General features: G+C 47.0%; 1 protein-coding gene across 1 annotated transcript; it reads left to right on the top strand.

Annotated features, from left to right (window-relative positions):
- Positions 1-8,780: 8,780 nt before the first annotated feature.
- Positions 8,781-9,211, top strand: LOC123842945 (NADH dehydrogenase [ubiquinone] 1 alpha subcomplex subunit 1-like). The gene has a single exon (XM_045872098.3). It carries the CDS (start codon positions 8,806-8,808, stop codon positions 9,016-9,018), a length of 213 nt encoding a protein of 70 aa, XP_045728054.1. The 5' UTR covers positions 8,781-8,805; the 3' UTR covers positions 9,019-9,211.
- The last annotated feature ends 6,570 nt before the right edge of the window (positions 9,212-15,781 follow it).

Raw genomic sequence — 15,781 nt, 5'->3', positions numbered from 1 at the left:
TTAAAAAAAAGATCTGTCGGGGCGCCTGGGTGGCTCAGTCATTAAGTGTCTGCCTTCGGCTCAGGTCATGGTCCCAGGGTCCTGGGATCGAGCCCCGCATCGGGCTCCCTGCTCCGCGGGAAGCCTGCTTCTCCCTCTCCCACTCCCCTTGCTTGTGTTCCCTCTCTCGCTGTGTCTCTCTCTGTCAAATAAATAAATAAAATCTTAAAAAAAAAAAAAAAAGAATTTTCCAGTATGGATTCAGGAAGCCCAATAAATTCCAAGCATAATGAATATGAAGAAGTCCACAACCAGAAACAGTCTGGTAAAACAGCAAAATACCAAAAACAAAGAGAGGGTGTTAATAGCAGGCAAAATGAAAAGCAAAAACAGAAACAAAACAGTATCTACAGCATAGCCACAAACATACAGCTAACTTCTCAGTGGAACCCAAAAGATAGTGCAATGTTGTCTTTGAATTGTGAAGAAAAAATAACGTCCGCCTCGATTTATACACCCAGATAAATTATTTTTAAGAACACTGGAAAAATAAAGACACTTTCAGACAAAATTACCAGAAAGAAGTAAGTTCTGAGGTACAAAAGGGGGTGGGGAGAAGAAAGAAGCCTGTCGGTAACTCGAAACAAATTGTAACTCAAAACAAATTGAGCTTATCGAACAGCAACAACAATGGCTAATTCGTGGGATTTAAAATATCAAGGTAGGAGCCCCAGTGCTGGTTATGATGGAATAAGTGATACTCCAACCCATGTCTTACACTATTACGACGAAAACCCTGGACAGGGTACACAAAAAGCAGCTAATGGAAGACTGAAAAGTAAGTAATAACAGACAGACTAGAGAGAGAAATCAAAACTCAAGGAAAGATATGGCAGTGAGCTGATGGTTTTCTTTGGTTTTTATCATCCCATATCTCCAGCTCCCACTCAGGGCACCCTGGATCCCTGAACTACATAGCGGGCACAGGAAGAAAAAGCTCCAAGAGAAACTCTCTTTTTCTGGTCAGGGGACTAGGACCGGGAGAGTAGGGGAGGGAAACCCTGTTTTTATTTTTAATCCCACCCAAGCCTGCCCTGAGGCAAGGTCCAGGAGCAGACATGACTACACTGACCTCAAGAAACCAGGAGACAGAGAAAAAAGCCCTTTGCCTGATAGAAACTGGCAAAGGGAAGGAGTGGAGGGTGGGAATCCCCTTGGTTTTTTTCTTCCTTTTCTCTCACCGCTTTCCCTGAGAACAGATGCAGTCACAGGAAGTGCATGACATGAAGTGCAAGAGGAAACTAAAACCTTGGCCTTCTATCTTTAAGAGGAGGAAGTTTGAAAAAGGGATCCATCAGCTGTATATGAAGCATGAAGCCCCAAGCCCACCTCCAAGATAATGGCATTGGAACCACGGCCCACAGAAGGTGTGTTGGGACTTGTGGTCTGAACTTAGCTCAATTGTCTGCCAAAACAGAGAAATCCACATTCTCCATAGAATTTTTTTTTTTAAAGATTTTGTTTATTTATTTGACAGAGACAGAGAGAATGGGCATAAGCAGGGGGAGCAGCGGGCAGAGGGAGAGGGAGAAGTAGGCTCTCTGCAGAGCAGGGAGCCCGATGCAGGGCTCGATCCCAGGACCCTGGGATCATGAGCTGAGCCCAAAGGCAGACGCTTAACCAACTGAGCCACCCAGGTGTCCCTCTCCATAGAATTTTAACAGGACCCAGCACCACACAGAATAATAATACTTAAAAGGCTCACGATATAATCCAACATTGATTGACATTCAAGGAAACAGGAAAATCTCAATAGCCCACGGATGAAAGACACTAACCCCAAGATGTTGGGATTATTAGACAAAGACTTTCATGTAGCTGTTTTAACAGCATGCCCCATGAAATAAAGGTAAAGAGTCTTGAAATGAATGGAAAGATAGACATTCTCAGCAGAAAATAAAAGTCATAAAAAAAGGTCAAATGGAAATTTTAAAGCTGACGAATATGATAACTGAAACAAAAAGTTAATTAGAAGTCTGTCAATAACAGAATAGAGATGAGAGAGGAAAGAGTCAGGAAACTTAAAAACAGATCAAAAGAAATTATCCAACCTGAACAGCCAGGGAAAATAAGATTTTAAAAAAACGAAGAGGTGTTAGAAACCCATGGGACTCTAAAAAAGATCGAACATCTATGTCATTGAAATTCTGGAAGAAGAGGAGACAGAGATCAATGCAGAAAGGAATATTTGAACAAACAATGGCTGAAAACTCAAATGCAGTGAAAAACATAAATTTAAAGATTTAAGAAGATCCGTGAATGCCTGACAGGATCAACTCAAAGGCATCATAATCGAACTATTGAGAACCAAAGATAAAGAAATAAATCTTGACAGCAGCCAGAAAATAACAAAGCATTGCATTCAGGAGAACAATCATTCAAAGGACTGCAGATTCCTCATCAGAAATCATGGAGGCCAGAAGATAGTACAACTACGTTTCAAGTGTTCAAAGAAAGAGCCGTCAACCCAGAATCCTCTATCCAGCAAAAACACCCATTAGCAGTGAAAGCGAAAGAAAGATATTCTCCAATGAAGGAAAACTTCCCGGCCAGCACACCCGCCACCAGGCACCCCAAATTGTATGCTTTAAATGAGTGAATTGTATGGTGTGTGAATCATGGCTTGATAGAACTTTCCCTGACACCCAACGACTGAGCCACCCAGGCACCCCAGAACTTTCCTTTTTTAAATGGGACAAAAAGTCTTAGTTACATGTCCTCGGAAAGGAAGAGACACACTCTTAAATCTTGGATCAAAAAGAAATTAAAAGGGAAGTAACAAACTACTTGGCAACAAGAAGGAAAACACTGTCGTAACAGCACCGTTGGGCACAAGGAAAGCTGTATGAGAGAAGTGTCCCTTCTTAAAGGCATTTGGTATTAAAGAAGAAAAATGAAAAAAATAAAAGAAATAAAAAATAAAGTTTGAGGATTGAGACTGTTGTATGTTCCTCAGAACTTAGATCCTTTTCCTATGGGACACACAAAAAGTGGGTCCCTATGTACATGTTTCATGTGTTTTTAATCTTTAATGCCTTTTTAAAAGATTTTATTTATTTATTTGAGAGAGAGTTCTTGAGCAGTGGGGAGGGGCAGAGGGAGAGGGAGAAGCAGACTCCCCACTGAGCAGGGAGCCCTACTTGGGGCTCAATCCCAGGACCCTGAGATCATGACCTGAGCTGAAGGCAGACACTTAACCAACTGATCCACCCAGGCGCCCCTTAATGGTTAATTCTTAACAGAACATTCAAGAGTTGAAAAAATATTGAAACATTAAAAAGTAGGTCATTAAAACTCTCAAAACTATTTTAAGTTTAAATATTTTATTTATACCCCAAATAGAATTTGTTATAATTTTACCTTCCTGGCTTTAATGGAAGCAAACTCATCAATAATACTTCCAAAATCTACTGAGTTTTTTGGAGTCCTCTTAAGGCTCTGAGCAGAGGTGAGTGCCTCACCTGTCTCACCCTGATCCTGGTCCCACACTTAAACACATTTCCTAGCCTGCCTCACAGACACGTCAGGGTCAGACAACTGATCTCTGGCCTGTGCAGTGTGGGGAAAAGGATGTATATTACCTCCACAGGAAGTAATGCAAAACTCTGTCATGCAATTTTCCACGCTGTTTCCCCATTTGCCAGGTGAGTGGAGAGGATCCCACAGAACTAGAGGAGGTGAAGCTGCAAGATGGAAGGAGCCTGGGTCCCTGAATCACCGAGTACGGGAGGGACGAGAGGAGCTGCCCCAGAGTGCCTTGGACCAGGAACATCACATTGGGATGTTGTACAGTCAAGGACTGATGTTCATTGTCTTAAACCATGAGCATTTTCAGCTTGCTTGTGTCACAGCAGTGGTGGGATTTACTTTATCCCGTGCATCTCAGGTCCAGGAATGAAAAAAGTTTTTCCAGTCTACATTTTCCAACCTACATTGTGGTTCTCCTCTCCTGCAGCAGTTTTCAGCAATCGATAGGACAAATAGCCACTGAGCACCTCACCCTTTGTGTCTACTGCATGTTTGCCAACGACGAATTCACACCCCGCATGCCTTTGTCCCCTCGTGAAGCAGGGCAGACCCTGATGGGAAAGAGATGGCTCTCTCAGATGCAGGCAATTGGAACAGAGAGCTTAGGAAAGGAACCCTTACAGAGTATAGGAACACGCTATTGAGACAGAGTGGGGGCCCACGGCCACTCCAGCAAAGTCAGCTGTTGTACCTCCAGAGAGAGCAGCTAAGTTACCAGAATTCAGAGAGAGGCGGGGAGATCGGCTGCCTGCCGGGCTGTGACCAACACCACGTCCAGAGTTAGGGATCCCACCCTGGCTCCAGGCTCTAGAAAGTCTTGAACCTAAACATACAAGTGAATTTATAAAAGACACACGAACATGTGGGACTCTAACACCCAGGGCTGGCCCAGTGCAATCCGGAGCCTGTAACACCCTTCTGGGCCCAGAGAAGCCTGGCCCCCAGATTGGACCCAATGCCAGGGGTGGGGGTTGTGGCCTGTTGACACAGAAGACTGTCTTTGCATGGGCCTGTATGAAGGGAAGGAGCAGAAAAGCCACCTAAGTAACAAAAAGACTAATTAACTTGTTAAATCTTTCCCTCAGATAACTTGCATGCAATGGATTTTTGCGTAACACCTGTCTCCTAGTTGTATCAAACACCCACTTTCTTTCTTCATGTTCCATTTTATAATTCTAGAGATACAGACTAGCATGCTCTAACAGTTGCAAAAGTCAACTGCGGAACTTTAAACCAGTCTTATTACATATCCATAACGACATAACATATATATATGAATTTGACATATCAGGCATGAAGCAAGCTACCAAAGCTGCTTTACAATGTGGTTAAAATCGTGGTGTAAGTGGTAACAACTTAGATCATAAAATTTAAACATTTTGTAATATTTTCTGTAACAAGGATAACTTGTTATATGACCCCACCACAGCCCGTGCATATATTGTGTAAAATGCATGACATTTCCAAATCTAAGTATTGCTTTAAGAATTGTACGGATGGGGGTGCCTGGGTGGCTCAGTCGTTAGGCGTCTGCCTTTGGCTCAGGTCATGATCCTGGGGTCCTGGGATCGAGCCCCGCATCGGGCTGCCCCCTCAGCGGGAGCCTGCTTCTCCCTCTCCCACTCCCCCTGCTTGTGTTCCCTCTCTCACTGTGTCTCTCTCTGGCAAATAAATAAATAAAATCTTCAAAAAAAAAGAGTTGCACGGATTGCTGCCTCGACAGGGGTTTCTCCAGATGGAATTAATAAACAAAACTACCTCAGAGCTACAATGATCCAAGAAAGGTGGTCGAAACAAATTATATGAGAATAATGATCATAACATATTTAGTGATTTTACGGGGAGATGTTAAAAAAATTTTACAACATAAATATGTAATACTTGAAGAATTCCACATATCTTTAAAACTCCTGCAAATATCGCCACCCCAAAACAGATCATCCAGGCTCATGTAATAATAATCAATACAGTTGTCTTTGTTTTGCTATCATTTGTGTAAAAACACATTTCTCAATTTTGTATTAGGAAGGTATACTTCTCTGGGCAGAGAGAGATTATTTGGCAGATTATGATAACTTAAATATTTTGACATAAGGCATGGGGCTCTGGTAGGGCTCTGGCCCAGGTCTCACAACTGATAGGGGCAAACCCACCATCCGAAAGGAAGGTGACAGGCCACAGTGAACCTGACCACAGCCCTGCAAGGCGCACCCCCGCTGGCCAGAGGGACCCCAGGCGCCCCCATGTGACCGCACTCTCCTTGCTCCCCCTCCCCCCCATCAGGATCCTGCCACTGCTTCCATTGGCTCAGCACAAGGGGGCATCAGCCCATCAACCCAGGAAGAGCAGGTGGGACCAGCACTCAGGCAGGTGTGGGAGGGAGAATGGGCCCTGCGGTCCAACAGGAGGACTTGTGCCCTGCTTTGCTACAGGAAGCCCAACTCTGAGCGACGCCGCTGTGCTTTTGGTATCTTCTCCGCCTTTCTTAGAATTGGCTTTCTTGTGTAATTCATGAATCAAGCAGCATCCCATCCAGCAAGTAGAGATGCTCCCTCTTCTCTGCCTTCAGAAACAACATTCACCAATATGTATGAAGGAACATTGCCTTTTGCTTGTACCAAATAATAACTTTTCTCCAGAGACCACAAGTTAATCAAGTCCCGTGACAGACTGTGTGCTGGGGACAGGACTGCAGGTGGGGTGATTTCAGCTATCGTGCCCTGACTCTGGAGAAGCCTCTTCCTCCTGGGGTCCTGGCTGCCGTCGCCACCCCCATGTACTTCATCTCAGATGCAAGCTCCCCCTCTCTCGGTCCTCCTGGGTCTCACCCTCAGCACACGCTTGTGTTGTCCCCAGGCACGTTTGTTAACCACTTCCTCATAGTTTTTTACCCTCCGGTGAACGCCCAGAGCCCTGATGCACTCTGCGTCTGAACTGGAAATACAGTGAAGCCAGTCTTCACGCTGAAAGGCAGACACGGGAAGGAGGGACTGCCGGGTGCCAACCGGCCAAGGACCCGGGAGATCCCTGTGAGCTCCAGAAGCTGGGAGAGGTGGGAAGGACCCTCCCTGAGAGCCTTCAGAGGGGGCACGACCCTGCTGACACCTGGAGTGTTTGGACCTCTGGCCTCCAGAATGGTGAGAGAACATACATCTGCTGTTTGAAAGCAAACCACATAAATACCATGGCCGGTGACATGAAGTTTTGGGGCTAACATGAACTGCAGCCCCACCTCAGCTGAGATCCACTTGCCAGTTTCCTTGAGGGCCCATGCTCAGCTCAGATTACTAAAACCATTTTACAAATAAAGGAAGGAAAAAAAGAGGAAGGGGACTTACGTGTCAATCCTAATTCATCTTAAGTTAGAATTCTGTGAAATGCATTTAAGCAAATTCATTTCATGGCTTTTTCTTCTAAATTTGCTGTCACCTTATGACAACCCAGCAATCCCACAGAGGGAAGTGTGCTGGAGCTGACTGTTACATTTTGGAGAATGTTGTGAGCCCTTTTTCAACACAGCCATTATTAAAATTTAAGTTTGTGCACAACGCCTAATGCCATTGAACTGCATACTTAAAAATGGTAAATTTTGTCAGGTAAGCATTATCAATAAAAAAATTATAATCAAGAAAAAATATAAACTCACAATAAATTATATTTAAAAAGAAGGAAGCTCATCCCTCTCTAATTTTACCACATATTACTATGATCTGTGCTCTTGAGGTTATTCATGCTATTGTGTCCTACAGTGGGAAAGACCTACTGCTGCTGTGCATTTCTTCTGGACTCAAATTCAGCGACTTCACATTGGGAGTGGGAGTAGTCTCCTCGGGCTGCCATAATGAAGTGCCACAGACCTGGTGGCTTAAACAACAGGAATTTCTGTCAGTTCTGGAGTCCAGGAAATCCAAGATCAAGGTTGCATTCTGAGGTCATGGCCTGTGGCTTGTACGTGGTGCCCTCTTGCTATGTGTTCACAAGGCCTTCCCTCAGACTGTGCCCTTGGAGAGAGAGAGAGAGAAAAAGAGAGAGAAAAGCATTGTCACTTTCGATAAGGACCCTGATCCTATAGGATCGGCTCCCCATCCCCATGACTCCTTTAACCTTCATTATTTCCTGAGGGGCGCCATCTCTGACTACAGCCACACTGGGGGTTAGGGCTTCAACATGTAAATTTGGGGGTGGAGTGGGGACACAAACATTTGGTCCACACAGTAGTATTAACTCAGTACTGTGGGAGTTTTTACACCATGGAAATGGGCAAATGCTATGAATCGGGGCTTCTTTTCTGGAGAGCTGTTTGTTCAACATTTACAACCCTCCACTGCTCTGAGGGCAAGGGCGGACAACGGTCTCCTCTGTGAGCATCCTTTCTCTCCTCCCAGCTGGGAACGCAGCAAGGTCAGGGGTCAGTCCCTGCCTCCCAGGTCTCTGCCCTCTGCGCTCATCTAGAAGCTCAGTCTGCACGTGTCAGGTTGGTCAGGAGCTGGAATGCAGCCAGGGGCCGTGAGGAGGCTGACAGGTGAGGAAGTCTCGGTCACACGACACACATGAAACATGCGAATGTGACAGAGGCCGACTCCACAGAAGGCAGGCTCTGGCTCAGGCAGCTGGGCAAATGCCTTCCCTTCCCCGAGCCCATTTTCTCATCTGTCAAGTGGGGATAATAGCCACCTCCCTTTGAGGGTCTGAGTGGGGACAGAATGAGCAACACAGAAAACACTGCACACTGCCTGGAAAGCTACATGGATCCTCATCGCCTGACGCCCACCCTTTAAAGACGAAGACCTCTCTGTCTTCTCTCCATCCACATCAGTCAGCCCTGACTGCCCTGTGCATGAAGCCGGTGACAGGGACCCAAAGCTCCATGAGCCCCTCTGTCCTTAAGCATCTCCCTGTGTAGCAGGAAGACAACCCAGAAAAGGGAACCCCGGCTGTAATGTGGGTCACGGGACTGTTGACTTCTGTCACTGCGAGGGGAAAATGTCACTGTGCACAGCACAGACCCCACACCACAGCAGACATTTACTGGCAATGTGACCTTAAGTGATGTTCATAACCTCCCACGGGACCTCAGTCTCCTCTTGTGAAATGAGGACCGTAACAGACCCTGCCTACTTCCTGGGGCTTGGGGAGACTTAACTACTGTTTTAAAATATAATTATAGGGAAGGGGGCCGAGGCCGGGTCACCTTTACCGGGCTGGGAAGGCAGGTTTGGCCCTGGCAACCGCGCTGCGATGAGGTTCGAGATCCTGCCCGGGATCGGCGTCATGGCCGTGTGCTTGGTCCTCCCCGACATGGCTACAGCGCACATCCACAGGTTCAGTAACGGGGGCAAGGAAAAAAGGGTTGCCTGTTATCCGTATCAGTGGAGTTTGATGCAAAGGGATAGGCGGGTCTCTGGAGTTAATCGTTACTATGTGTCAAAGGGTTTGCAGAATATGGATTAAGGAAGCATTTTCCTGACGGATGAAAAATAACTCGGTCATACTCATCTATCCCTTCTAGAAGGTTATGCAGTGTATTAATGTAGTGCATAATAAAAACAAAAAAAAATTAAAAATAAAATAAAATTGCATTTGGATTTGTTCGCATTGGGCATGGTAAGACACAAAGATGCAGAAATGACTGTCGTGAAATACGAATTTATACTCACAGACCTCTAGAAAGAGGAGGCACAGAATTCTGAGTGGGGCCATGTCGGGAGGCACCAAGGTCGGTCAGGAGGCTGAGGAAGTGAAGGGAAAACAGGGGCTGGAGACTTTATCATAGTGTCTGTAGAAAAGACAAGGCAAAGCAGAATAAGCAGGCTTAGGACTGACCAGTGGGAATAATTTCAGCAGGTTCTGAGGATGAGGGGCTGCCCTGGGGGGAATGGGGTAGAGGAATATTGCCCTCCTGGAGCATCAGATAGAGGAGGTGGTTTGGAGTGTGGGCTCTGGACTGGTTGGTGTGCATATGAAAGGCATGCTCCTGGGGCACCTGGGTGACTCGGTTGGGCATCTGCCTTCAGCTCAGGTCATGATCCCAGGGTCCTGAGATCGAGCCCCCCATCGGGCTCCCTTTTTGGTGGGGGGCCTGCTTCTCCCTCTCCCCGCTCATGCTCTCACTCACTCTCTCTCTCTCTCTTAAATAAATAAAATCTTAAAAAATAAATAAAATAAAAAGAAAGGCGTGCTCCTGGGCACGTCTTTCCTATCTCCAGGAGCTGGCTAACACTGCAAGGGGCAGTCGCTCCCTGCTCAGTGAGGCCCCAGATGTCAAAGCATCAAGAATACAGCAAATCAGCAAAACACCCAGCACCCAGGAAGTGGGAGGTGTCATCCCCAACTGTTCCAACATTAACTTTGGGGCCTCCTTCTACTTGTTTCACATGGGGGAGTCTTCCCTTCCCAGCTGGGCTCTCATTTCTGGAGGGCTCACTGCGTGCCTGCCCCCAGCCAGGGCAGGACAAACCCTCTCTGGGCCCGTCCTCCCTCCCCCAATGGAAAACAAGAGGAAGTAAACAGAGTGTTGATGTCAGCATGGCCCGCAAGCAGACATGGGGAAGAAAAGAGACCAAGATCTGGCCCCCGGTTTCCCCTCCTTCTCATCTTCCCATACCTCCATGGCCTGCCCCTCCTCACACTCTCATCCCAGAACTTGACCAGTGGCCGGATGAAAGCAGCACTGACAAATGGCCTTCATAGGAAAGGCCGTGGGAGGAGAGAGAAGGTGGGGGAAGTTAGGCTGCTGGGGGAGCTGGGAAGAAGGACAATCATTTGGGAAAGCACCAAGCTCACAAGGCACACAGACCTGAGCATTGTCCATGCTCTAGACCTGCCTGGTGGAGGGAACTGGAGTGAGTGAGGTGATCCCTCGGAGCCTTTGTTTCTTCCTTTGTTGGCTGGGAATAAAATTCCTTTTTCTCACAGGATTGCCCTGAAAAGGAAAGGTAGCAGACAAGACAGGTCCTCAAAGTCCGTGTCCTTGCCCAGGGCGTGGTTCTCAAACTTCAACAGCTTGGAGTGGGGCCTGAGACTTTTCCTTTTCACAGGTTCCCACTTGCGGCTGGTCCACACTGTGATATGAGGTACGTGTGTGTATCCCTGTAGTAGGTACGTGTTTAACTTTCTAAGGAATGGCGCAAATGAATGCCCCTCTGTACATTCCCACCAGCAGTGTAGGACATTTCCAGTGGCTTCACTTCCTTGCCAACAGTCAGAATGGCTGGTCTTTCAATTTGAGCCATTTAACAGATATACAGTGTGATCTCACTGTGGTTTTCATTCACATTTCCCTAGGGACTAATGCTCTTACACATCTTTTCATGTGGTTGTGAACTGTATGTCTTTCTCTGACAAAGTATCTCTTCAAATCTTTAGCTCGTATTTTCAATTGGGATTTTTTTTCACAAATTTTGAGGGTTCCTTGTATATTTGGGATACAAATCCTTTGTCAGTTATGTGATTTGCCAATAGTGTCTCCCAGTCTGTAGCTTCTCCTTTCATTTTCTTGATGGTATCTTTTGAAGAACAGATTTCATTTTGAGGGGTTCCAATTTGTCAATGTTTTCTTTAATGCTTTTGGTGTTGAATCTAAGAAATCTTTGCCTAAGCCAAAGTCTCAAAGGTTTTCTCCTGTTTTTTTCTTCTAGGGTTTTATCTGTTTATTTGACAGAGAGAGACACAATGAGAGAGGGAACAAAGCAGGGGGAGTGGGAGAGGGAGAAGCAGGCTTCCTGCTGAGTAAGGAGCCTGATGCGGGGCTCGATCCCAGGACCCCAGAATCATGACTTCAGCTGAAGGCAGATGCTGAACGACTGAGCTACCCAGGCGCCCTGGTTTTTTGTTGTTTTGTTTTTCCTGACTTAATTAATTTTAGGACTTACATTTAGGCTGATGATCCATTTTGAGTTAATTTTTGTAGGTAGTGCAAAATATGAATTCAAGTTCATTTTTTTAATCGAAATTTCCAGTTGTTCAGAAGACTGTGATTTCTCCACTGAATTGCCTTTGCGTCTTTGTTAGAAATAAATTGACCACGTAATTGTGAGTCTCTTTCTGTACTCCGTTCTGTTCCATTGATCTATTTATCTGTCTTGACACCAATACATCTTTTTTTTTTAAAGATTTTATTTATTTATTTGAGACAGAGAGAATGAGAGAGAGCAAGCACATGAGAGGGGGGAGGGTCAGAGGCAGAAGCAGGCTCCCCGCCGAGCAGGGAGCCCGATGCGGGACTCAATCCAGGGATTCCAGGATCATGACCTGAGCCAAAGGCAGTCGCTTAACCAACTGAGCCACCCAGGCGCCCTAAAGAATTTTTTTTTTTTAAGATTTTATTTATTTATTTGAGAGAGAGAATGAGATAGAGAGAGAGAGCATGAGGGGGGGAGGGCCAGAGGGAGAAGCAGACTCCCTGCTGAGCAGGGAGCCCGATGCGGGACTCAATCCAGGGACTCCAGGATCATGACCTGAGCCGAAGGCAGTCACCTAACCAACTGAGCCACCCAGGCGCCCCGACACCAATACATCTTGATTACAGTAGCTTTATAGTAAGTCTTAAAGGCAGGTAGTGTAAATCCTCCAACTCTGTTCTTCAATTTCAGTTTTTAGCCATTCTAAGGACTTTGAATTTCTACAGGAATTTTAGAATTGGCTTGCCAATTTCTACAAAATAGCCTACTGGGATTTGGTTGAGATTGTGTTATATCTACATGTTAATTTGGGGAGAATTGACATCTGAGCAGTATTGAACACTATTCATACATACGTATGAAATCGCCATTCATTAATCTTTAATTTCTCCCAGTAATGTTTTATAGTTTTCGTGTTCAGAGCTTGCACATCTGTTGTATTTATTTCTAAGTATTTCATATTTTGAAGCTATTGTAAGTGGTACCATTTTCACTTGACTTCCATTTTTTGTCGTTAGTATATAGAAAAACAACTGATTTTCAGGTATTGCTCTTGTATCCTGTGACCGTGCTTAAATCAGGGACAGCTCTAGCAGCTTTTTTTGTCGATTCCATTGGATCTTCTGTGTAAACAATCAAGTCATCTGTAAACGAAGAGTTTTTCTTTCTTTCTTTCCAATCTGGATGGCTTTTGGCTCAATTCTTATTCTCACAGCGTTTTAATGTATACAGGTGACTGAGTGATGACACAGAGAGGGTAATGACACTGAAGGAAGGTTTTTGTAACTTACGTTTCCTGCAGAGAAGGAAAAGGCCATGCCGTGCCGTAGAGGGCCGGCCACCTGGGGAAGCAGTAGAGGAGGAAGAGGCAAGACCAAGGGGAAGGCACAGACCACACCTTTAGTGTGTTTTCCCCTGGCAAGACAAGCAAGGAAAGGGAAACAGCTTAGGATTGGCTAGTTTGATTAATTCCGGTGGGCTTTGGGTTACAGGTTACAACTGTCTCTCGTTGTCTGGCACCTGGCACAGGGTTGACTCAGGGCAGAGGAAATATTGGCGTGGTAGGTGAGAGTTAGATAAAGGAGGTGGTTTAGAGTATGGGCCCTGGATTGGTTAGTTTGCATAGGAAAGGCATGCTCCTAGGAATGCCCTTTGCTCTATCTAAGAATAGGCTAGCCTTGGGAGGGGCCATCTCTCCCCAGTCAGCCAGGCCACAAGTGCCTGAGCATCAAGAATGCAGAAAATTGGGGCGCCTGAGTGGCTCAGTCGTTAAGTTAAGCGTCTGCCTTTGGCTCAGGTCATAATTCCAGGATCCTGGGATTCAGCCCCGCATTAGGCTCCCTGCTCCGCGGGGAACCTGCTTCTCCCTCTCCCACTCCCTCTGCTTGTGTTCCCTCTCTCACTGTGTCTCTCTCTGTCAAATAAAGAAAGAAAGAAAGAAAGAAAGAAAGCAGAAAATTAAAAAAAAAAAAAGTTAATACAATTGCCCTGTGATAAATGAATGCCAAATACATAAATACAGAATCTAAGAAAACACAGAACACTTTTATTTCTTTGTCTTGCCTTATTGCATGGGCTAGAACTGCCATCATAATAAATGGAGGTAGTGAGAGCAGATATCTTTGCCTTACTCCTGGTCTTGGGGGGAAAGCAGGAGCAAGGTGAGGTACCGTGGAGGGGGAAAGGTAGTGATGGATGTGGCCAATGAGGAAGGGAGAACAGAAACTTAGGAGAACTTGAGAAGATCTAAGGTGGTATTCACAAAATGTGGTCCACAGCTCATAGCCCTCATTATGTCTCTGCTCCTGAGCAAGCACTTCTGATCCCTCCCCCATGGCCACCCTCTGGGCTAAAGAGCTGCATTTAGGCTCTGCCCATCTATGAATCATGAAACTCCAGACCCTTCTCCCACCAGAAGCCCCCTCTGTGAGAGCCACAGCTCAAGGCTGATCAGTGGGCCCTCTCATTGCTGTTGGGAGAAGTGAGGATGAGCAAACCCATAGACCACACACCATCTGTGAGCAGAAAATCACACTTCACAATTCCAGACATCATGGGGATCCAGCTGGGTCCAGGGGCCTGAACAGGACATGAAATGTGCAGTTTGCATCTAGGGAGACCATATGTGGGAGCAGTGGAGCCTGAAACACCTGGACAGCAGGTACTCTGCCAAAGTTAATCTAGTAAACATTCGTATTTAGTAAACATGCCATGCTGCCCAACGGAATGGGCTGGGACACCCCCTAGTGGGGTCCAGCCCCCTCCTTGGGTGGCCTGGCAAAGAGAAGACTGCCCAGCCAGGTCCCACAGCTAGTGAGACAAGGTAAGAATGGAACTCAGGTGTCACCCCTCAGACAGGGCAGGCTACCCTATAGAGGAGGTATCAAAAAGGCAGTTGGTCCCTTGTTCTGTCTTCTGTCCACCTTTCCAGCAGTTACCATTCGCCCAAGCACCTTCCACAGCCCAGAGGAGTCCATGACATTAAAGCTCAGTTTCTTGACAGCGCCTCAGTTTCCTGTTGGTGAAAATACGTCCACCACACAATGTTGTAAAGCTGAAAATGACCCAATGGATGTTTAAGGCCTGGCTCAGATAAGGGGATCCCATGAAAATGCAGAACTTCTCTTCTCGAGCCTGGGAGGAAGTGTAAGAAACACAGACACAGGGAAAGGGCAGGGGCTGCCTGGCTGGCCTGGAGAGAGGCGTGGAAGAAAACTATGGGGTTTGAGGAAGAAACAGAAAAAGAGAAAGGAAGTCAGTTTGCCTGCTGCCACGTCCAGAAGACAAGGCTACTTCCTGTGATGAAATCATGCTCTCCCACCTTCACCATCTACTCAGTAAGCCAATGCCAACCTCATCCGGGGGCGGGAGGGAGCCCAGCCTCCTACAACCTGCCCAGGGAGTCACCAAAAGTCCCAGCCCCACTCTCTCACCCCCACCCACCACCAGTCACAGGCTGGCAGTGCCCTCCATTGCAGATGGTCCAGGGACTGTCACCAGGATGACGCTACTGCTCTGGGCCTTATATCCCCCCTGGTCAAGGAAGGTCTGGATTAGCCAAGGCTCTCACAGCTGGGGAGGGAATCATCTAAGGAGCATTATAAAAATAGGGCCTCCTGGAAGTCACCCCCCAGAACTCTGCTCTTGGGAGCTGAGGCCCTGAGGTTGTGTGGTGCAACCAGGCGGAAGCATCCAGAAGGAACCGAATGCTTTGTGGACTCAGTGAGGCTGGAGTTTGAGTCTTAGACCTATCACTTGAGAGTCATTCGACCTGGGGCAGGGCTTCTCTGAGCCTTGGTCTCCTCATCTAGAGTGGGGGACAGAAGGACCTGCAGATCCAGTCTTGCATCTTGGGGTCAAGGCGTGGCCTTCAGAAGGCCCACCCTCACCTCTTAACCCCAGGGAGGGTGTGAGACTGCACAAGAGGAGCTGATCAGGGCAGGGAAGGGGCCTGGAAGGCCTGGGTCCTGCACAGGACTGCCGGGGGCTGCTGAAGGGGAGCCCCTGCCAGGAGGGAGAAGGACCAAGAGCAAGCTAGGAGTCCCTGGTGCTGGGGCTGGAGGTCGAGGGCATCTGACCACCAGTGGATCCCTCCTCCTCCTCTCTAGGGGGCTGTAGCTGGGCAGAGACTCATGGCTGCCCGCCTTCTTGCTGCAAGAGCTGGAGCTGGTCCTGCCGCCGCCCCTTCACCTGGAAGGACAGACAGAGGCCAGGAGACACTCAGAGAGCCAATGAAAAGGAGAGCTAGAGAGACAAACACTGACTCCTAAGGAGGTAGAGGTGCTGGCAGTGGTCAGGAGTCCAGGCAGAAAGGA

The sequence above is a fragment of the Mirounga angustirostris genome, unplaced genomic scaffold (genome assembly GCF_029215605.1).
Source record: "Mirounga angustirostris isolate CCGP_5_RB_7025 unplaced genomic scaffold, mMirAng1.0.hap1 SCAF_5, whole genome shotgun sequence".
NCBI lineage: Eukaryota > Metazoa > Chordata > Mammalia > Carnivora > Phocidae > Mirounga > Mirounga angustirostris.
The sequence above is the reverse complement of the archived record's forward strand: the minus strand, read 5'-3'. Positions and strand labels throughout refer to the sequence as shown.

What these genes read in the sequence shown, in the direction of transcription:
- LOC123842945 (XM_045872098.3), top strand. Translation starts at nt 8,806, where the DNA reads ATGAGGTTCGAGATCCTGCCCGGGATCGGCGTCATGGCCGTGTGCTTG.